This window comes from Indicator indicator, chromosome 9 (genome assembly GCF_027791375.1).
Source record: "Indicator indicator isolate 239-I01 chromosome 9, UM_Iind_1.1, whole genome shotgun sequence".
Lineage (NCBI taxonomy): Eukaryota > Metazoa > Chordata > Aves > Piciformes > Indicatoridae > Indicator > Indicator indicator.
The window spans coordinates 29,033,729-29,054,852 of NC_072018.1; the positions used below are offsets into that span (position 1 = coordinate 29,033,729).

General features: G+C 49.8%; 2 protein-coding genes across 3 annotated transcripts in view; one reads left to right on the top strand and one right to left on the bottom strand.

Annotated features, from left to right (window-relative positions):
• Positions 1-2,111, bottom strand: part of HADHA (hydroxyacyl-CoA dehydrogenase trifunctional multienzyme complex subunit alpha) — a 29,637-nt gene extending 27,526 nt beyond the window's left edge. Inside the window, exon 1 of the mRNA XM_054383426.1 lies at positions 2,024-2,111. Within this exon, the coding sequence (XP_054239401.1) occupies positions 2,024-2,111 (88 nt within the window). The remainder of the gene's footprint in view (positions 1-2,023) is intronic.
• A 368-nt stretch (positions 2,112-2,479) lies between these two features.
• HADHB (hydroxyacyl-CoA dehydrogenase trifunctional multienzyme complex subunit beta) lies at positions 2,480-19,785 on the top strand. 2 transcript variants are annotated; one of them, XM_054383500.1, is made up of 16 exons: positions 2,480-2,487; positions 4,166-4,249; positions 4,553-4,594; positions 7,483-7,579; positions 8,152-8,196; positions 8,576-8,675; positions 9,524-9,611; positions 10,961-11,148; positions 12,171-12,351; positions 13,863-13,984; positions 15,208-15,287; positions 15,380-15,427; positions 15,779-15,866; positions 17,067-17,141; positions 17,617-17,781; positions 19,216-19,785. In XM_054383500.1, exons 2-16 carry the CDS (start codon positions 4,183-4,185, stop codon positions 19,249-19,251), a joined length of 1,422 nt encoding a protein of 473 aa, XP_054239475.1. In that variant the 5' UTR covers positions 2,480-2,487; positions 4,166-4,182; the 3' UTR covers positions 19,252-19,785. The 2 variants fall into 2 exon arrangements, with proteins under 2 accessions (XP_054239475.1, XP_054239474.1); XM_054383499.1 differs by lacking the exon at positions 2,480-2,487 and adding an exon at positions 2,772-2,857.
• Positions 19,786-21,124: the final 1,339 nt, after the last annotated feature.

Genomic DNA, 21,124 nt, shown 5'->3' on the forward strand with positions numbered 1-21,124 from the left:
CAAGTGTCCTCACAGCAGCCCCAGGATTGTTTGTGGTGAATCCCAGAATCTCAGCGTGGTGGGGGTTAGAAGGGACCTCTGGAGATCACCTAGTCCATCCCCCTGCTAAAGCAGGGTCACCCACAGCACCTGGCAACATCCAGACACGTTTGAAAACTCTGCTGAGGAGGAGACTCCACAACCTCTCTGAGCAGCCCATGGCTCCAGCACCCTCATAGGAGAGAGTTTCTCCTCATGTTCAGATGGAACCCCCCAGGTTTCAGTTTGTGCCCATTGTCACAAACAATGCCTGTCACTATGGGCCACTGAAAAGAGTCTGGTCCCATTCTCTCACCCCTGTGCTTTAGCTGTTGATGAGCATTGAGAAGATCTCCTCTCAGTCTGCTCTTCCCCAGGCTAAACAGCCCCAGGTTTCTCACCTCTTCCTCAGACAGATGCTCAAATACCCTCAGCATCATACAGCATCAGTAGTCCCTTGTCACTCTCGAACTGGGGAGCCCAGAACTGGACTCCAGATGTGACCTCACTAGGACAGAATAGATGGGGAAATGAACCTACTTTGACCTGCTTGCCACAGTCTTCTGAATGCACCCCAGAAGACTACTGGCCTTCTTGGCCACGAGGGCACACAGATGGCTCACAGACAACTTCTTCTCCACCAGCACCCTAGATCCTTCTCTGTACATCTGTCTTCCAGCAGGTCAACCCCTAATCTGCACTGGTGCAGGAGGTTATTCCTCCCCAGGTGCAGGACCCTTGTTGGAACAGCTTGAGGTTTGCCTCTCCAGATTATCCAGGTCTTGCTGAGGGACAGCACAGCCTGATGCTGTGTCAGCCACTCCTCCCAGTTTGGTATCATCAGCAAAACAAAGAATATTGCTAATGATGACCAATGGCAGCCTGAGCAGTGACTTCAGTGGAGGTACCACAGCTCTACTTGTTATCAGCTGCAGCACACTGCTCCTTGAGCAACCAGCTCATGTACTTGCTTCAGCCCCACAGATAAGACAGGTTTTAGATTTAAAACACTGATGGATTTCAGGTCAATGCCAATACCAGATCATGAGGCCCTTCTAAGTGTTTGCAACACCTCTGAGCCTTCCCAGGGGCACCTGGTGATTCCTTGCTTTAGCAGCTCTGCAAGGAGGCATCATAAGCCAGCACTGCCAACAGGCAGGAGGGTGTCAACATCCTGCCTGGGTCAGCAGATCACAAGGGAACATCAATCAACCAAAATAAAGACAGATGGTCAGGCACCTGAAAACGATAACATTCCTGGGGATGTTCTCCCCACCCATGAGTGAGGAGAGGGATGCCCCCTTCCCCTGTGTGTCCTCCCTTTGGGCAGCCCCAGGATCCAGACATCCAAGGACATCGGGACATCCCCTGCCAGGCATACAAAGGATACTGGGAATATGCACACGTGTAAGGACGCAAGCACACTCTCTCTCCGTGGATCAGCTCACAGAATCCTACCTGGAGGGTCTGCCCTCTCATGTAGGGTCACAGGACCCCCCGCCCCACCCCGAGCCATACATGGACTCCCAAAATGAGTGCAAGGACACAGAGACCGTGGTCGGGCGCACGAATAGCAGCCTGCCTTGGAGACTGGTGTAGGAGCATCTCTCCCGTAGGGCATATACACCCCTACACCCCATGCCCCCGAGAACACGGAGGAACGGACCCCTGCAGGGACCCCTCCGCGGCAGCAGCCCCCACCCCACAGCTCCCTTACCCCGAAACTTCTTTCACGTCATAGCTTCCTCCTGATCCCACAGCTCCCCTCCACCCCGTATCATCCCCTACCCTGTTCCCCAGAGACCCTCCCCCGCCAACACCCTGTTCTTCCCAGCGCCGACCCCAGAACACATTATCGCCCGGCGATCCATTTCTCGCTCTCCCAGTGCCACTCTCACTTGATCACACGAAGACACGCTCATACCAGGACCCCACCCCACCCTGAGGTCGGCGTCCACTCCCTCCCCCGGCACAGGAGGCAGTGTTCCCCGAGGCAGCAGCTCACCCGCGGGCGGTGGGCGGCGGGACGGGCTGTACTTGGCGGCGGCCGTGAAGCGCCCGAGGCTGCCGATAGCGCGCACCGCGGCCGCCATCTTTGCTGCGCGCGAGGTCGAATGAGGGAGAGGCCAGCCGGAGGGGAGGGCTTGGTCGCCTCATCCCCATCGTCCCGCCCCGCCCGCGGCTGCCCGTGGCTTTGCCTGTTCGCTGTACGGTCTCCGGCTCCATCCTTGCTCCCCTTTCTCCGCTCACCGAGAGGTCTCGGATTTTTCTCATCCATACGGAGCGGGATCGGCGGATGGGGAAAGAGGGAGAGCGCGAGTAGGGGGCTGCAGGATGAGTGGTGTTCCTCAGGCGGGCGGTGGGACTGGCCGCAAGGTGGGGTGGGCACGGGGTCCTTTCTGAGTGGCGGCGCGGCGGGAGGTGGCAGTGGCGGTGGCAGTGCAGGGCGGTGCCGGGCACAGGGTGGAGGTGCGGGGTTTGAGGAGTGGGTCGGGAGCAATGATGAGGGTGAAGGGGGCGGCGGAGAGGCTTGGAGGGCTGCCTTGGCTGGAGAGAAGGGGAGCGGGGAGGAAGTGGAAGTAGGTCGGCCGGGTGGAGGGGAAGCAGGTGAAAGGTGAAGGAGGGTGTTAGGTGTGAAGGTGAGGGGCGGGGCCTGTTGCTTAATTGGGGGTGGGGTGGGGGGTGGAGGTGTCCTTCCTTGATTTTGGGGCACCTGTTGGGGTGCTTGCAGCCCGATGAAGGGGTACACACCTGCGCCGGGGCTGGCCTTGTGCGGCTAAGGAGTGCATAGTGGCTCTGGGGACTGGGCCTGGAATGAGGAGCTCGTGTGGGGTGTGAGGTGAGCGTCTGGTGGGATGAGAAGCAAGCGTGAGGAGGCTGTGGCTTGTGTGCGCTGTTTGTACAAGATGCTTGTCCTTCGAGCGTATGCAGGAAAGGTGTGGTGTGTACAGGGGTGTCAGGGTTGTGGAAAGAGGCAAGGGGATGAGGGGCGGTTGTGCAAGCAGGACCGGTGCTGCAGACTCCGGAAAGAGCTTTGGCCGGCTCGATTTGTGAGGGTGAAGAATTATCTTGTTGGGGTACTAGGGGAGCAACTGACTATGGAAAATGGAGGGGATAGTTCTTGTTGTGGGGAGTGAGGTGAGTGGGTGTAATGGGAGAAGAGCAGGTGGGCAAGGTGTTGGCCTTGTTTGCAGACACGGGAAGCAACTGTTCTGTCAGTGGGACAGAGATTTAGGAAAAAGCTTCACTCAGGGGTGGGAGTGAGACAGAGAAGGATTATCAGGAAGGGATCTGTTTTCTGCACCTTTACTGATGTTAGAGGCCTAGATTTGGCTTGTGGGATGCCAGCATAGCTGGCTGGTGAATGCTGTGTGGCATGTAGGAGGAGTGGAGCTGTGAAGCGTGAGATGTGAAAGTAAGTGGTTGGCAGCTTAATGCTGTTTAGAGAAGCTATATGGAGCAGCAATAAGGGGATGGGGAGTACTGGCTGCAGGTATTTCCCTAAACCTGTAGGAAATGAAAGTGTTGAGAGGTAGAGCACTAAAAATGTGACAGAATGAGGTGAATGCTGTTGTGATGCAGCCAAAAAATGAGCTGTGAGGACCTTTTTTTTTTTTTTTTTTTTTTTACTCTGGGCAGTAACAACTGCAAATGGGGTTTGATTTGTGGGGAAACCCTATTTTGGAATAAGCTTTGGGATGAAGATTTTGAGGTAGTGGGTACCGATTTGTCCTGCTTCCCCTAGGGACATACATCAGAAGTTACTGAGGTTAGAACTGATGGTTAAAATGAGGAGTGGTGGCATGAAAGAGAGTGTCAGGGGAGTCAGGCTGGCAGGGAAGTTGACTGGGCACTGGGACAATTTTCCAGTGGGGAAGCAGTGGAACAGTTACTGGGAGGGGAATCAAACTACACTGAGTACTGGGTTACTGGGGAGGTGAGTATTTATTTATAGGGACATTTGCAGACCACAGTCATAAGCCAGGCTCCTCGTGAGTTAGGTGCTGTTCCAAAAGTGTGATAGGAAGTAATTGTGCTGCTGTCCTTGGAGTATCTTCTCTTGCTTGCTTTTTTGGTGTTGTGTGAAACAGGCAGGTTAGAATTGCTCTGAACAGACCAGTTTGGATTAATGTCAGTCTTTTTCCAGCTACTCTAGATACCAAAATGAGTACCATGCTGAGCTATGCTATCAGAAACTTCCCTGCCTCCTCAGGATGGGCTGCCAGGGTCTGTAAGTATTGTTGTCTTTATTAAAAGCTTGAATTGCTGGGTTAGGAAATTCTAAGTGTTAAGTCTGGGCTGGCTGCTTGTACCTGAATCTCTGTTCTGTTGGCATCTTAATAGAGGAGGAATCTCATGGTGGGTGCTATGAACGGCGTTGTTTTTAAGAGCAAAATAAAAAATACCTCACAGATGTTAATGTTCACCTTACTATGGCATCACCTTATTTCTTCTTTTTAATAATTCTTGCAGAAACCAAAAATGATAAATCTCAGGGTTGACAAACTCTCTTTCTCTGTTTCTTCTTTCCCAGTTGCTCGATCGCTCAGCTGCTCATCGCAGTTACAAGCTGCAGGTAAAGTGAAAACACCTGGAGTCTTCAGTAGGTTTGTGCTAAAAGAGACTGTTTCTGAAGCTATCTCCTTTTTCCAGTGCCTCCTTTTATGCAAATCTCATAAATACAGGGCAGACAGCCTTAGCTCGAGAAAGCTGCACACGAGTAATCTGTTTAGTTTTGTGAACACACACACAAATCTTGGGTCCCTCACTTCAAGAAAGACAGCGAGGTGCTGGACTGTGTCTAGAGAAGGGCAGTGAAAGTGGTGAAGGGTCTAGAGCACAAGTCTTGTGAGGAGTGGGTGAGGGAGTTGCAGTTATTTAGTTTGGGGAAAAGGGAAGGCCTTGCTGTCTTACAGCTCCCTGAAAGGAGGTTGGAGTGAGATGGTGCTCAGACTCTTCTCCCAAGGAAAAGTGATAGGACGAGGAAATGGCCTCAGTTGCACCAGGGGAGGTTTAGGTTAGATATTAGAAACTTCATCACTGAAAGGGCTATCAAACACTAGAACAAGGCTCCCCAGGGAGACGGTTGAATCGCCATCCCTGGAGGTGTTTAAAAGATTCTGAGATGTGTTGCTGAGGGATATGATTTAGCAGCAGACTTGGTAGTGTTATATAATGGTTGGACTCTATGATCTTAAAGGTCTTTTCCAACCAAAACAATTCTGTACTTCTAAGTTGTGCCAGGGGAGGCTTAGGTTGGACACAAGGAACAATTTCCTCCCCAAAAGGGTTGTCAAGTCCTGAAATAGGCTGCCCAGGGAAGCGGTGGAGTCCCCATCCCTGGAAGAATTTAAAAAGCCATTTAGATGAGTTGCTGAAGGACATGGTTTAGTGGTGACCTGACAGTGCCGAGTTTGAGGCTGGACTCAATGATCTTAAAGGTTTTTTCCAGACAAAACCATTCTGTGAAATAAAACTTCTGCTGGCAGCTGTGTCCTCTCAACCTCACTCTCAGCAGCTAGGCCTCTTTGTCACCTGATTACTGCTATTTCTAGAGCCCAAACAGAGAGGTTGAGCTTGGGGTTTATTAACTGTTTAGGCACAACCAGCTTGCTTTCCCAGAGGGGAGGGGATTGTCCCTCACAAGGAGAAGCTTTGTGAAATTAGCTCTGAAGTCCAGCGTGTCCATTAAGAGGCTCAGGTCTCAGTGAAGCTGCTGAATGTGTGCAGTGACACGTGGTTTTTTAGCTCTGGCCCTTAGTGAGTAGTTGGAAGTGATCTGGGATTTGTTGTGGAAGGGTTGCTTGGGTGACTTGTGCTTTGAGCTGCCTGGATTTTGGCCTGGAGAGAGCAGTTTCCCCTTACCTCTTTGGAACATAGAACTTTGTATAACCCAAGAACAGCATTGGAGTTCCATCCTGGTGCCTATGTTTGGTTCAGTGCAGTCTTTAGCTGGTCTTAATCTGTTTTATGTGTCTATCCTTTTCTTGCCAGTAAAAGAACTGCCTCATATGCTCATTAAGGCCTGATTGCCTTATCAAATTCTCACTGAACTCTTTTTTCAGTCACTCTAGAAGAGCTCTTGCAGTGGCCTGTTGCATAGTCTTGAACCTGAGATCCTCAATCATCTTACGGAGAAGTAGGAAGTTACCCACAGCACCTTTATACACTCTTTTTGCTTCCCTCTGGGAGTGCAAATTAGTTGACTTCTTGAACTCTTTTGATTTACCTTGAATTATCTCACCTTTACCGTGCAGTAAGAGCACATGCAAGGCAGTTACTATGGCCTTGCTGCTCCCGAAGTGAGTGATCTGCACAGAGCTGGGGGTTGGCAGATCATCTAGTCCAGCCCCCCACCTAAAACAGGGTCATATAGAACAGGTTGCCCAGGGCTGTGTTGAGGTGGGTTTGGAATATCTGTATAGAAAGACTCCACAGCCTCTTCTAGGGCTCCAGCACCCTCACAGGAAACAACTGGCCCCAGGACTCCAGATGTGGCCTCAATAAGGCAAAGTAGAGAGGGAGGAGAACCTTCCTAGACTTGCTGGTCATAGTCTTCTTTGTGAAACCCAGGAGACCATTGGCCTTCCTGGCCACAAGGGCCCATTGCTGGCACCTGGGCAGCTTGTTTCCCAGCACTCCCAGGTCTTTCTCCACAGAGCTGCTTCCCATCAGGTCAACCCCTGACCAGTCCTGGTGCAGGGGGTTTTCCCTCCCAAGTGCAGGACTCTACATTTGCCATGGCTGATCTTCACGAGGTGCCCCTCTGCCTAACACTCCAGATATCCAGGTCTTGCTGAATGGCAGCACAACCTGATGGGGTGTCAGCCACTCCTCCCAGCTTTGTATCATCAGCAAACTGGCTGGGGGTTCTCTCTCTTCTTTCATTCAGATCATTGAAGATGTTGAATAAGTCTGGACTCAGTCCTGACCCTTAGGGAGCACTGTGAGCTAAAGGCTTCTGACTAGACGTTGCCACTAATCTCTGCCTTCTAACCTCTGTCCTTCAGCCAGTTATCAAACCACCTCACTGTCTGCTCATCCAACACACACATCCTAAGTTCCCTAAGGGGCTGTTCTGGGAGACAGTGTCAGAGATCTTAGCCAATGCTTTGAATTTGTTCTGCCTCATTTGTGTTCTAAGCTGTGCAGCAATTTTAAAGGTGTCTCTTTCTGTACCATTGATGTCAGTGGTAACAGAGACAAGGAGTTATAGGCCTTTCTCCTTAGCTAGAACCTTGTCTTAGTGTAGCTAGAGATGAATCTCTGCTGATGGGGGTGTATTGGGTTGTTAAATCATTTTTCACACGTCACGTAATTAACCAGAGACAAGATGATAGCTCAGGTGTCCTACTTTTGACCTAGGCATCAAAGAGGACAATTTTCCTTGTGTTCCAGAAGTTTTAAGAGAATCTTCCTTCAAGCTTGCTGCTAGCCTTTCTGACATAACTTCTCTCTTAACAGTCCAACCCAAGAGTAAGAAGACCTTATCCAAAAGTGGTGTGAAGAATATTGTTGTGGTGGAGGGTGTCCGTATCCCCTTCTTGCAGTCTGGCACCACGTAAGTATGAAAGAAGAAGAAAATCCAAGCTGAGGTGGTTAACAGTAGGATCTCTCTGTGAAAAACAGTTATCTTTTCTTCATTTTGATGTAGTTATACATAAAGAACCGCAGTGACCATGAGTTAGGCTGCACAGTTGCTCCAGGTTACCTAATGAACATACCTTGTCAGAAGATTGTTTATATGGAGTCTGAGAGGAAAGAGGATTTGCTGCACATCTGGAGGAAGCTGTTGGTGAATCTACAGCAGATAAAGCAAGAAATTTCATAGAACTAACAGTACAATCTGCAAAGAATCTGCTGTAAACTCTTACTAGACTTGTGCCACCGAATTCACAGCTGAACTAGGACTAGACCTAACTCAGTTCAGATGGATTTGGCATTTCTTTATCCTTTCTTCTGCTTTTAAATGTTTTTAGCACAGTGATTTTGTGCTGGCCTATACACAGATTGTCTTCACAACCTGGAGCGTGAAGTGGTTTATTACAAATGTGGTGTTGGCTTACTGTGAAGTAGACCCTTGCTTTGGTTCCTGATAGCTCTAAGTTTCTGCCTCTCCTTTTTACCTTCCAGGTATGTGGATCTTATGCCACATGACTTGGCAAGAGCAGCACTGCAGTAAGTAAATGGAATACTGGAAGGGGCCAGAAACCACAGTAAACTGCTGGTGGGAGTCCCAATGTTAGAATCATAGAATGGTTTTTGATGGGAAGAGACCTTTAAGATCATTGAGTTCAGTTGTTTACCCAGCACTGCTAGGTCACTGCTAAACTCTGTTGGTGAGGGGTATATCTCCAGGTCTTTTCAACCCCTCCAGGGATGGGAACACCACTATTTCCTTGGGCAGCCTGTTCTAGAGCTTGTCAAACCTTCTAGTGACAAAATTATTCCCCATGTCCAACCTAAACCTCCCCTGGCACATCCTGAACGTGTTTTTCTTCTTGTCCTGTTACTGTTTGGATGGTGGAGATTCAGTTTGTTGTGCTCTTCTCCGCAGGGGGTTACTGAACCGGACCAGTGTCCCACGGGATGTTGTGGATTACATTGTGTATGGCACAGTTATCCAGGAGGTGAAAACCAGTAACGTTGCTCGAGAGGTGGGTCGTGTGCAGCATTTCCTGTGTCAGTCTAATTTCTGCAGCTAGTGTGTGTCAAGATTGCAAACACTTGTAAAAAAAGTATCTTGGCTGCCTGTTATTTTAACAGCCTGAGAACACAATTCACATGGTACAACAGGAAGAAGCTGGTGCACTGAAGTAATGTAGAGAAGCGAGATGTAATTTTCTAACTTGGAGCTTCTGTTGTTCTCTGGGCAAAACTCTAATGGAACCTGGGCTAGAAAGACTCAGGAGGCTCTGAGGCTGTCCAGTTCCATCAGTGGTTTTAGCCTTGGCTGTGCAAATACTTGCTTTGGTCACCTGCCAGTCAGATGAGGCTGCAGTGTAATTTTAACTGGGGAACAACTTGTGAACTTTAAACTAGTTGGCCACGTCTCGGTTAGGGAAGGTCACATTATCCCGTGATGGGAGGCTGTGTTTTGGCTGGGTCAGGGGAGAAGATGCTTTTTCTGGACAAGAAATGTCTTCTCTTTGGTGTCCTGAAGAGTCTAAATAATTCCTTTCACATGCTGCCTTTGCAAATAAAGTGAAGTAAATATGATGTCAAGTAGCTGGAACTCTCTGAAATGGTGAAATATGGGATTAATTTCCTTTATTAATGGAAGCCCAGTGACTGTCCACATAATGCAGTTAAGAGCCTTGGCAGGTGCCATCTCCTCCTGTCCAGAATCTGGGATGGACAAGAGCTGCTGCAGTATTTCCCTAAATGAAACTCAACGTGCTTGTTCTCAGCTGAGTCTGTAAAAGTGTGCTGTGGGGCAGAAGGTAGCTCTGTCCCCATGAAGCAAAAGGTGGATGTTTTAACAGCTTTTCTTTCTTGCTCCTAGGCTGCCTTGGGAGCAGGTTTCTCTGACAAAACTCCAGCCCACACAGTCACTATGGCTTGCATTTCTTCAAACCAGGCTATGACCACAGGTATGTTGGCTGGAAGAACAAGTTGTGGGTTTGAGACTGAACTTAACTCATCTGTGTCCCTCCTCTAACTTGTGCTGCTTCATGAGTGTAGATAATCATCTGAAGATTGATAGATTTCTTTTGGGTGAAAGAGACCTTGAAGATCATTGAGTCCAACTATTAGTCCAGCACTACCAGGTCATCACTCAGCCATGTCCCTTAGCACCACATCGACATGGTTTTGAAATCCCTTCAGGGGTGGTGACACCATCACTACCCTGGGCAGCTTATTACAGAGCTTCACAAACCTTTTAGGGAAGAAATTGTTCCTTATGTCCAACCTAAACCTCCCCTGGCACAACTTGAGGCCGTTTCTTCTTGTCCTCTCACTTGTTCCTTGGGGGAAATCCTAAGATAAATTCTGGGATGAAAGGAAAGTTTTGAACTCACAAAATATAATAGAAATCAAATGTCTTCTGTAGACCTGCTGGACACCTTTTGCAGTCATCAATAATCTTTGTTCAGTGCCTGTGTTAGCTTGTGGGGTAAAGACTACATCATGATAAGGAAGTTGCTGTGGTTCAGGCTACTTTCGTCTTTGACGTAACCTAAACAGAATCCCAGAATCTAGTTTGACCTTTCTGACTAAAACAGGGTCACCTAGAGCAGGCTGCCCAGGATCACATCCATGTGGGCTTGGAATCTGCAGAGAAGACTCCACAGCTCTCTGGGCAGACTGGTCCAGGGCTCTGGCACCCTCACGGAAAAGAAGTTTCTCTTTCTGCACAGGTGGAATCTTCTGGTTTCCAGATTTTGCCAGTTGCCCCTTGTCTTGTCACTGGGCCCCAATGAAAAGAGTCTGGACCCATCTGGTTGCCCCCTGCCCTTTAGCTATTGATCAGCATTAAGATCTCCTCTGTCTGCTCTTCTCCAGGCTAAACAGCCCCAAGTCTCTCAGCCTTCCCTCATCACAGAGATGCTCCAGTCCACTCAGCATCTTCATGGTCTGTGTTGGGCTCTCTCCAGTGGTTTCTTCTCTCTTGTACTGGGGGTCCAGAACTGGCCCCAGTACTCCAGATGTGGCCTCCCTGTGACAGGGCAGAGCAAAAACTTGAGATCTGGTTGCTATCTCAAATTGCTGTGGATATTCTTCTTCCAAATGCGGCATGTGACAAAGAAGTGGAAACAAAATTACAACATGAACGTGGTTCAGAAATAGTCTGTTCAACCTGCTCAATCTCTGTTAAATGTGTGCTATATAACTTGGTGAAAGCCAGAGACTGGAGAAGGAAAAGAAAACCTAAGGCAGCAGGAGGGTAAGTGTCCCTTCTTCCCACAGCTCTCATGGGAGAATCTGCCTTGTTCCACAGGAGTGGGTCTGATTGCAGCTGGGCAGTGTGACGTCGTCGTGGCAGGGGGTGTGGAGTTGATGTCTGACGTCCCCATTCGTCACAGCAGGAAGATGAGGAAGACCATGCTGACCCTGAACCGAGCCAAGACCTTGGGCCAAAAGCTCTCCTTGATTTCCAAAATCCGCCCTGACTACTTTGCTCCTGAGGTAATTTTCAGGCATTAAGATACTTGGCTAAACTGGTCTGTAAACAGGATGGAAAGCAAGTTGTCTCAGCCTCAGTGGAGAGGAGTTAGGGGGCCTGTGGCTTGCTTTTAGCAGATCTCTGTCCTTGAGGTTAAAACTGCAGTCAGTGAATGCATCTCATAGCAGTCATGGCTCCATGCTCTCTAATGGGTACGAGTTACTCCTGGGGAGCTTCCAACTGGGCTCCAGGAAAAGCACTTTCCTCCTCACCAGCATCAAGCTCTTCGTGAGGAAGCTGTATGTCTGCCACTGCTCTCTGCCTTGCAGAGTGTCTGTATAGCAGAGATGAGCTTCAGAGTCCAAATAAGAGATAAAAGTGGCAGACTTGGATGTGTACAAGGGAGTTCCTGTGTGCTGCTGGAAAAAATGAAGTCTAGCTGAGCTCACCTTATGCCTCTGGTTTTGCTGGAGGAGGTATTTGACAAGGTCTCAGGATGCATTGTTTCACTGTGCCCCAAATAGTCACAGAATCAACCAGGTTGGAAAAGACCTCAGAGATCATCAAGTCCTGTTACCTAATACCTATCATCTCGTAAACCATGGCTCTAAGTGCCAGATCCAATCTTTTTTTGAACACCTCCAGGGTTGGTGATTCCACCATGTCCCTGGGCAGCCCATTCCACGGGCCAATTACTCTTTCTGTGAATAGCTTTTTCCTCCCCTCGAGCCTAAACCAGTCACCCTTTGTAGCAGGGTCCTTGTTGGATGACCAAGGCAGCTGCTCTTTGTATGTGTAAACCCAGTGCAGTTCTTGAACCCAGCAGGGTGGACCTCATTTTTAATTGCATTTCCTAAACCCTTTGCATGTTCATCTCATCCTTCTCACCAGCTAGTTTCTGGCATGTTAACTGCATAGCTTGAGTATTAACTGCTCCACCTAACCCAAGGGGCTGACTCTGCAGGGCTGAACCACCACCTGAGCAGGATGTAACTGCCCCGGGGCAGGGATTTTTATCTCCTGACTTGATTTTTCTGTCTTGTAGCTCCCAGCTGTGGCAGAGTTCTCCACCAGTGAGACAATGGGGCACTCTGCTGATCGTCTGGCTGCTGCCTTCGCCATTTCCCGTTTGGAGCAGGATGAGTACGCCCTTCGCTCACACACACTGGCCAAGAAAGCCCAGGATGGAGGCTTGCTGCTCGACGTGGTACCCTTCAAAGTGCCAGGTGAGACGTTTTTCATTGCTGGCAGGTACTAGTTTAGTAAACAGTTGATGTAGAGAAGGAGAGGAAGTCCTGGGGTCAGGTTGATAATCATCTGCGGATCTAATATGGATTTAGACTCTTTGGAATGCTCAGTTTCTGCCTTGAAGTCTGTTGACATAGGAGCCTGTTTCTAAACATGCTTCTACAAATAGACAACCATCTCTTTAGAGATCTAAATTTTGTCTTGCCAGCCCTGTATCTGTGGTGACAGAGCAAAGAAAATCAGAGTGGTTGAACCTAGAATCAACTTGTGCTTTCAGTCAGGCTTTCAGTCATCAGTTTGTCTTCAGCTGTCAACAAGTAGAAGCCTAATAAAATCCTGCTCTGATAAGGAAGTCACATTCCTCTTGTCTTGGAGGTCCCGAGAGAGGTGATAGGATAAGAAGACCTGAAACGTGTTCTGCGTGGTAGACTCCAGCTCACCAGGCCTGGCAGTTGTTGCTCAGGTGTAGAATGGTTCAGGTTGGAGAAGATCTTTTTAAGATCATTGTGTCCAACCATTAACCCAGCATGGCCAGATCACCACTAAACCATGTCCCACAGCACCACCTCTACAGGGCTTTTAAAATCCTCCAGGCATGCGGACTCTTACCACTTTCCTGGGCAGCCTGTTTCTAGGACTTGACACCCTAACCCTCTCCACCCACCAGTCAGTGGCCATGCTTTTGTGTGATACCTCTTCATTTGGGTCACTTTCACTCTGTAGTTAGTTCCCTAGAAAAATCTCAACTTCTGTAGAGCCACAGTTACATATGGCCCAATATGCACTGGGACCAGCTGAAAATGCCTGTATTTAATTATCATAGAATTATCATAGAATCATAGAATCAAGAAGGCTGGAAGAGACCTCAAAGATCATCGAGTCCAACCTGTCACCCTAAACCTCATGACTATCTAAACCATGGCACCAAGTGCCACGTCCAATCCCCTCTTGAACACCTCCAGGGATGGTGACTCCACCACCTCCCTGGGCAGCACATTCCAATGGCCAACCACTCTCTCTGTGAAGAACTTTCTCCTCACCTCCAGCCTAAACCTCCCCTGGTGCAGCTTGAGACTGTGTCCTCTTGTTCTGGTGCTGGTTGCCTGGGAGAAGAGACCAACCTCCTCCTGGCTACAACCTCCCTTCAGGTAGTTGTAGACAGCAATGAGGTCTCCCCTGAGCCTCCTCTTCTCCAGGCTAAACAGTCCCAGCTCCCTCAGCCTCTCCTCATAGGGCTTGTGCTCAAGGCCTCTCACCAGCCTCGTTGCCCTTCTCTGGACATGCTCCAGCATGGTTCTTACCAGTGCTCTTACTGCCTCAAAGCTGAGCACACCAACCTATACCGATTTAGGCTTTGTAATCTGAATTCGTAATTGTTATGAACCCCACTGTTGTTTGACTTGGTGGGGGTTTTTTTTGACCCTCGGAATCCTGGTTTGCAAATTCACTGCTGGCTCTTGTGGTATAAATGTGCCTTTGTCATCAACAGGCAAGGATACAGTTACCAAAGACAACGGCATCCGTCCTTCCTCCATGGAGCAGATGGGCAAGCTGAAGCCAGCTTTTGTCAAGCCTTATGGAACTGTCACAGCAGCCAACTCCTCCTTCCTGGTAATGCCATCACTGAGAGCAAAGGGCAATCCCAGCGTGATTTGGGGTGGTAAAGGACTTCTGGGGATCATCTAGTCCAATCCTTCTGCTAAAGCAGGGCCATGGAGAGCAGGTCGCCCAGGCACCAGGGAGCCCCTTCCCTGGAAACATTCCAGGTTGGGTTGGAGTGGGCTCTGAGTGACCTGCTCTAGCTGAAGATGTCCCTGCTCACTGCAGGGGAAGGTTGGAGTAGATGACTTTTAGAGGACCCTTCCAACCCAAAACATTCTGTGATTCTTTTAAGGCGCTTCCATCCTATTTGAAACCAGGGAAAGTTGTGGGTCTGGACTGTAAGGAAGTGCTTCAGTGATGTGTGGGCTAACACTGGAGGTCCTCCCTCTCGCCTCCCGTCCTCCCTCTCGCCTCCCGTCCTCCCTCTCGCCTCCCGTCCTCCCTCTCGCCTCCCGTCCTCCCTCTCGCCTCCCGTCCTCCCTCTCGCCTCCCGTCCTCCCTCTCGCCTCCCGTCCTCCCTCTCGCCTCCCGTCCTCCCTCTCGCCTCCCGTCCTCCCTCTCGCCTCCCGTCCTCCCTCTCGCCTCCCGTCCTCCCTCTCGCCTCCCGTCCTCCCTCTCGCCTCCCGTCCTCCCTCTCGCCTCCCGTCCTCCCTCTCGCCTCCCGTCCTCCCTCTCGCCTCCCGTCCTCCCTCTCGCCTCCCGTCCTCCCTCTCGCCTCCCGTCCTCCCTCTCGCCTCCCGTCCTCCCTCTCGCCTCCCGTCCTCCCTCTCGCCTCCGTCCTCCCTCTCGCCTCCCGTCCTCCCTCTCGCCTCCCGTCCTCCCTCTCGCCTCCCGTCCTCCCTCTCGCCTCCCGTCCTCCCTCTCGCCTCCCGTCCTCCCTCTCGCCTCCCGTCCTCCCTCTCGCCTCCCGTCCTCCCTCTCGCCTCCCGTCCTCCCTCTCGCCTCCCGTCCTCCCTCTCGCCTCCCGTCCTCCCTCTCGCCTCCCGTCCTCCCTCTCGCCTCCCGTCCTCCCTCTCGCCTCCCGTCCTCCCTCTCGCCTCCCGTCCTCCCTCTCGCCTCCCGTCCTCCCTCTCCATGCAGACTTGTTCTTTGTCCCATATGGCAGGGGAATGTCTCTGGTTGTATTCAGGTCCTGCTTGCCCGCTGCTCTGCAGGAGGCTGTCAGGCTGGCCTGGTGCTCACTGTGTGCTAGTTCTCCAGACACTGACCTGGCTTTTCTCTGCCTGTTGCAGACAGACGGCGCTTCGGCGATGCTGCTCATGTCTGAGGAGAAGGCTCTAGCAATGGGCTACAAACCAAAGGCCTACCTAAGGTAAATAGGGACTGCTCTGTGTGGCCTCTGAATGCCACCCTTCCTTCCTTCCTTTCCCTCTTCATGTTACTGACAGCATTTCTCCTGTGCAGGGACTTTGTGTATGTGTCTCAGGATCCGAAGGACCAGCTGCTACTGGGGTAGGTGATGATGATCAAGAGCATCCTAGAACAGTCCACACTAGCATGACACCCTTGACTTGCCATTAGGTGTTTGTTGTGAAGCATCTCCTGAGATATTGCAACTCTCCAGGCTTGCTGTGATTCAGGAGGGGGAGGTGGCAGCAGTGTCAGTAATATCCACCCTGATTTGCTGGGGAGCATCTCAGCATGTTGGGACTAGCAGCAGTTCCTTGAGATGGTGTTTTGGTTGGAGTGGGACAGTCAGGGAGCTGCACATCCTACAGAGATGGAATGTAATGTGGGTTGCTGTGGGGAAAGGGAATGATGGTTTGAGTCATGCAAGACTTGTCTTTCTTAACTCTTCTTCAGCCCAACGTACGCTACTCCCAAAGTTCTGGAGAAGGCTGGTCTAACCATGGCTGACATTGATGTGTTTGAGTTCCATGAAGCCTTTGCTGTAAGTACTCTGAATGCTAAGGATGTCCCTAACTGTAAAATGCCCTTCTTTAGACATCTGCCTTTGTGTTGGTGAAAGGTCTTAAGACCATTTCTTTGGAGGTCTTTTCCAACCTTTATGACTGTGACCTTTGCTAAGTGTAGATGTGTGTGACTGCACTTGTGTCTAACTAAAGGTACTGAAGATATTTTAAATATCCAACATTTTACATTGTCACAATCCATACTGAGAAGGGCTTATGTTGCTGGAAACCATGAAAGGAATACAGATTCCTCTCGAATCACACATCAAAACCAATCTTATTTTCCCAAGACCCTTATATGAAATAATCATAGAATGGTTTTGGTTGGAAGAGATCTTTAAGATCATGAAGTCCAACTGTTAACCCTACACTGCCAAGTCACCACTAAATTGTGTCCCTCAGCACTGCATCTACACAGCTTTTAAACCCCTCCAGGGATGCAGACTCCACCACTTCCTTGGGCAGCCTGTTCCAGGCCTTGACAGCCCTTTTTGGGGAAGAAATTGGTCCTCATGTTTAACCTAAACCTCTGGTTGCACAACTTGAGGCTGTTTCCTCTTGTCCTCTTGGTTGTTCTATAGAAGAGACTCACTCCAGCCTCCTGTAATGGAGCTGTAGAGAGCAAGGTCTTCTATGAGCCTTCTTTTCTCCAGGCTAAACAACCCCTGTTCCCTCAGCCATTCCTTACAAGACTTGTGTTCTAGATCCTTCACCAACTTTGTTGCCCTTCTCTGGACATGCTTCCAGACCTCAATGTGATTCTTGGAGTGAGGGGACCAAAACTGAACCCAGTGTTTGAGGTGTGACCTCAGCAGAGCCAAGTACAGGGAGCTGATCCCTGCCCTAGTCCTACTGGCCACACTATTGCTGATCCAGGCCGGGATGCTTTTGGGCTTCGTGGCCTCTGGGGCACGCATTCAGCTGGCTTCTGTGCATCCATCTGTCATGGGCTGGATCAGGGATGTGTGTGGTGAGGTGGGTTGTGAACTGGGAAGCATCTTTCTCTAACTGAGGCTAATTAGCAGGTTGGAGGCTGTAAAATGCTTCTTTTCTGTTGGTTGTGTTAGTTTTGAGGCTGTAGGCAGTCTTGGGATATCTCCAACATGCTAGTGCTGTCCATAGGTTTTCCTCAAAGCTCACCATTATCCTGGTTAATGCTGCCCTCTCTTCCCATTCAGGGGCAGATCTTGGCTAACCTGAAAGCGATGGATTCAGACTGGTTTGCACAAAACTACATGGGCAGAAAGTCCAAGGTAAGACACAATCAGGACACTTTTAGCTTCAGCTTAGTCTAACTGTGTGGGTTTCTTTTTGTTCCTCATTGCAGCAGGGCTTGCCAGTGCTGTAAAATGCTTTGGTTATGCTTTGTGAGGAGAAACCACGTTTCCTGTTTGCCTGGTTAGCAAATCCCACTGCAGGTAGCTTCTATGGGAATGATTCCTGTTGTCAGCAGGAGGTGGAGACCTAGAGCCATGGTGTTCATTGTTGGAGAGGAAGGCATTAAAACCAGCAGCAAGGGCTCAGCCCTTCAGCATGTTTTATGCCAGCTCAGGGTGTACCTGTGTGGCTGGGGGTGAAGCAGTTAAAGCCTTGGGCATGGTTTGTCTGTGTCCAGGATGAGGAACATTTGTTTGGCCAACCTGGGCCATAGGTCTGATGTTGTCTTGAGAAGGTCAAGCAATTCCCTTCCAGGCAGGTGACTGTGTGTCTCTCTGTGCGTTCCTGCAGGTCGGAGCCCCTCCTCTGGAGAAGTTCAATAAGTGGGGTGGCTCCCTCTCGCTGGGACATCCCTTTGGTGCCACAGGCTGCCGTCTGGTGATCACTGCGGCTCACCGACTGAAGAAGGAGGGGGGACAGTATGGGCTGGTTGCTGCCTGTGCAGCAGGAGGGCAGGTAACAATGCTGCATGGCACTGTTCCTTCTGGAAAGGGGCAGGAATGACGTTTCTGCTCCCATCGGTCTGATGAATTCCAGCATGGCAGGGGTTGGAAGGGATCTCTGGAGATCATCTAATCCAAAACCCCTGCTAAAGTAGGGCCACCCACGGTGGTTGCCTAGGATCATGTCCAGGTGGGTTTGGAATCTCTCCAGCGATGGAGGCTCTACAACCTCTCTGGGCAGCCTGGTCCAATGTTCCTGCACCATCACAGGAAAAAAGTTTTTCCTTAAGTTCAGGTGGAACCTCTTGGATTCCATTTGTGCCCGCTATCCTTTGTCCTGTCCAGTTACACCAGGTCATCTCAGAATCATCCCTGGGCAGTGGTGACTGCAGCCCATCCATGCCTGTGTGGTACAAAAGGGGAAGGAGAGATTTCTACTCCGTTCTGAGGATTTTGTTTGATGACACTTAGACACTTCACAAATTGTGCATCATCTTAATCTTGAAGAAAGATATTTACATGAGAAGTGAGGCTGGGAGACTTCCTACAACTTCTGAGGCTGCAGATAGGAGCCTGGGGGAGTTGGTTGACAGTTGTCTGAAGATGATGTTGGCCAAGAAGGCCAACAGCATTGTGACTTGCATCAGCAATAGTGTGGCCAGCAGGACTAGGGCAGGGATCATCCTCCTGTACTCAGCACTGGTGAGGCCACACCTCAAATTCAGTTTGAGTTCAGTTTTGGGCCCCTCACTCCAAGAAGCACATTGAGGTGCATGTCCAGAGAAGGGCAATGAAGCTGGTGAAGGGTCTAGAGCACAAGTCTTGTGAGGAACAGCTGAGGGAACTGGGGATGTTTAGCCTGGGGAAAAGGAGGCTCAGGGGAGACCTCACTCTCTAGAGCTCCCTGAAAGGAGGCTGGAGCAAGGTGGAGGTTCATTCCTTCTCCCAAGGAACAAGGGCAAGAGTAAATGGCCTCAAGTTGTGCCACAGGAGGATAAGGTTGGACATGAGGAGCGATTTTTTTTCATGTAAAGTGTTGTCAAGGCCTAGGACAGGCTGCCCAGGGTGTTGATGGAATCCCCATCCCTGGAGGGGTTTAATAGATGTGTAGATGTGTGGTGCTAAGGGACATGGTTTAGTGGTGACCTGGCAGTGTTGGCTTAACTGTTGGACTGGATGATCTTGGAGGTCTCTTCCAACCTTTATGATTATATGACCTGTGGCAATTTTGTGGGGACACAGCACCTGTGAGGACACTGCTCCTGATGTTTCCTCCATTCTCAGTTCTTTATTCGGGCCCTCGGGAGATTAGTTGATCAGAGTGGCCTCTGGTGCTTTGGATTTTCACTTCTCCTTTTATTTTGAAGCAAGAATGAAACGAGCAGGTCCTGTTGAGTACATGCCTGATATTTTGTCCTTTCTGTGACATTTCTCTGTCTCCTTCCAGGGCCATGCCATGATAGTGGAGCTCTACCCTCAGTAAGAGGACAAGAGACTGCTGAGGGGCTACTCATCCAACATGCGCCTGGTGATGCCACTTCAATGCACTAATGAGAACATAACAATCCTTCTTGGAAAGGATTTTTAGTGGCCTTTGTAAATACCTTTTTATCTGCTCAGTTGGTAATTTTCAACTAACAAACATGCTGCAAGAAATAATCCACTTCCAGATTGAGAAAAAACTTCCTGTGGCTCTTAGTCTCTCCAGGGTCCTTGCCTCAGAGATCTGATTTCTGCTGTCACTCTTGAATAAGAAAGATTTCTGTCCCTGAAGAAGAAAAATTATTCCAAAGTGAATGAACTTTGGAGATAAGGAGAATGTAAAGTGCTGGAGGTTGGTGAGAATGAGTTAAGGTGGCCTTATGGGGAGCAACATCTTGTCTTGGAAGGATTCAGAGTTGTCTGACATGGTTTGTAAAGAGGGCGTTGTCTGCGCCATGCACAAACAGCATTGGACTTGGTGAATTGTTCCTGATAAATGTTTGCTGCTCATGTTAACAACAATAAATTGGTGAAAAAAACCACATTACCTGGCTGTTTTCTTTCCCTTCCCTTCCCTTGCCTGAATATGTTTGGAATGGGTTTTATGGTGTTTGCTCTATGGTCTGAGGTGGCAGCTGCTCTGAACTCTGCCCACAATTCACCTTTAGCTCCAGAGCCTACATAAATCACCAAAATCTTTTTTTGGGGGGGATTTTTTCAGGTATCTCCTGCATCTCTGTGGCACCTGGATTGCACACTTTGAATGCTTGGCATTTTTCAAATGGCTAGAAATTGACCTGCTGGAAAAGAGCTCTGCATGGAAGGACGACCTGGGACTGCTGGGAGACAAGAAGTTCCCCACGAGCCAGCAATGTGCCTTTGACCAGCAGGTCAAGAGAGGATCTTTTCTTCTACCCTGCCTTAGTGAGACCACATCTGGAGTCCTGGGCCCAGTTCTAGGCCTCCCCAGTTGAAGAGTGACAAGGGACTACTGGAGATAGCCTAGCAGAGGCTACAAAGATGCTGAGGGGACTAGAGCATCTCTGTGATGAAAAGGTTGAGAGACCTTGGGGCTGTTTAGCCTGGAGAAGAAGAGACTTGAGAGGGAATCTCAATGCTGATCAATATCTAAAGAGTGAGGAGCATGGGGATGAAGCCAAACTCTTTTCAGTGGTAGGACAAAGGGCAATTGTCACAGCCTGGAACCCAGGAGGTTTCTCCATGAGAGGAAACCTCTTTCCTGTGAGGGTACTGGAGCACTGGACTGTGCTGCCCAGACAGGCTGTGTGGAGTCTTCTCTGGAGGGATTCCGAACTGGTCTGGATATTTCAATCTTGGGCAACCTGCTGTATATGATCTTGCTTTATCAAGGGGGTTGGACTAGATCTCCAGAGGTGCCTTTTAACCCCTACTGTGCTGTGGTTCTGTGAAATTTCCGACATTCAGTATAATTGTAATGAATTAAGTTGCTGATAGACTAGGGGTCAGCCTTGTGGTCCTTCTCCCACGATTTTGGGGAGATGACACAGTTGTTCTTGCTCTCTTGGTTTAACTTTCTGGATTAGTTTCCTTGCTCTGATCATCTCTGATTTCATTAGCTGTGGATGGTTGGTGTTATGTGTCAGGAATCCCAGCTCTGCTTCCCATCCCACCAGACAGCAGGGGGCAGTTGTGTGAGCAGCTGGGTAGTGCTTAGCTGCTGACAGGGCTTGAACCATGATACAGAGAATCTAAAACAACCTCCACAATCCTCTGGGTGAAGGAAATGGCTTCTGCAACCTACTAGCTGTGTCCCAGCCCTGCAGTTCAGAGCCACACCTGAGATAAGGGACAGGTGTGACAGGGGGTGGACTCTTGGTTATTCCTGGTTGGAA

What these genes read in the sequence shown, in the direction of transcription:
- HADHB (XM_054383500.1), top strand. Translation starts at nt 4,183, where the DNA reads ATGAGTACCATGCTGAGCTATGCTATCAGAAACTTCCCTGCCTCCTCA. An exon ending in TTCTTGCAGTCTGGCACCAC is followed by an intron (nt 7,580 to 8,151) that starts GTAAGTATGAAA and finishes TTTACCTTCCAG; the next exon opens with GTATGTGGATCTTATGCCAC. An exon ending in TTGGCAAGAGCAGCACTGCA is followed by an intron (nt 8,197 to 8,575) that starts GTAAGTAAATGG and finishes TCTTCTCCGCAG; the next exon opens with GGGGTTACTGAACCGGACCA.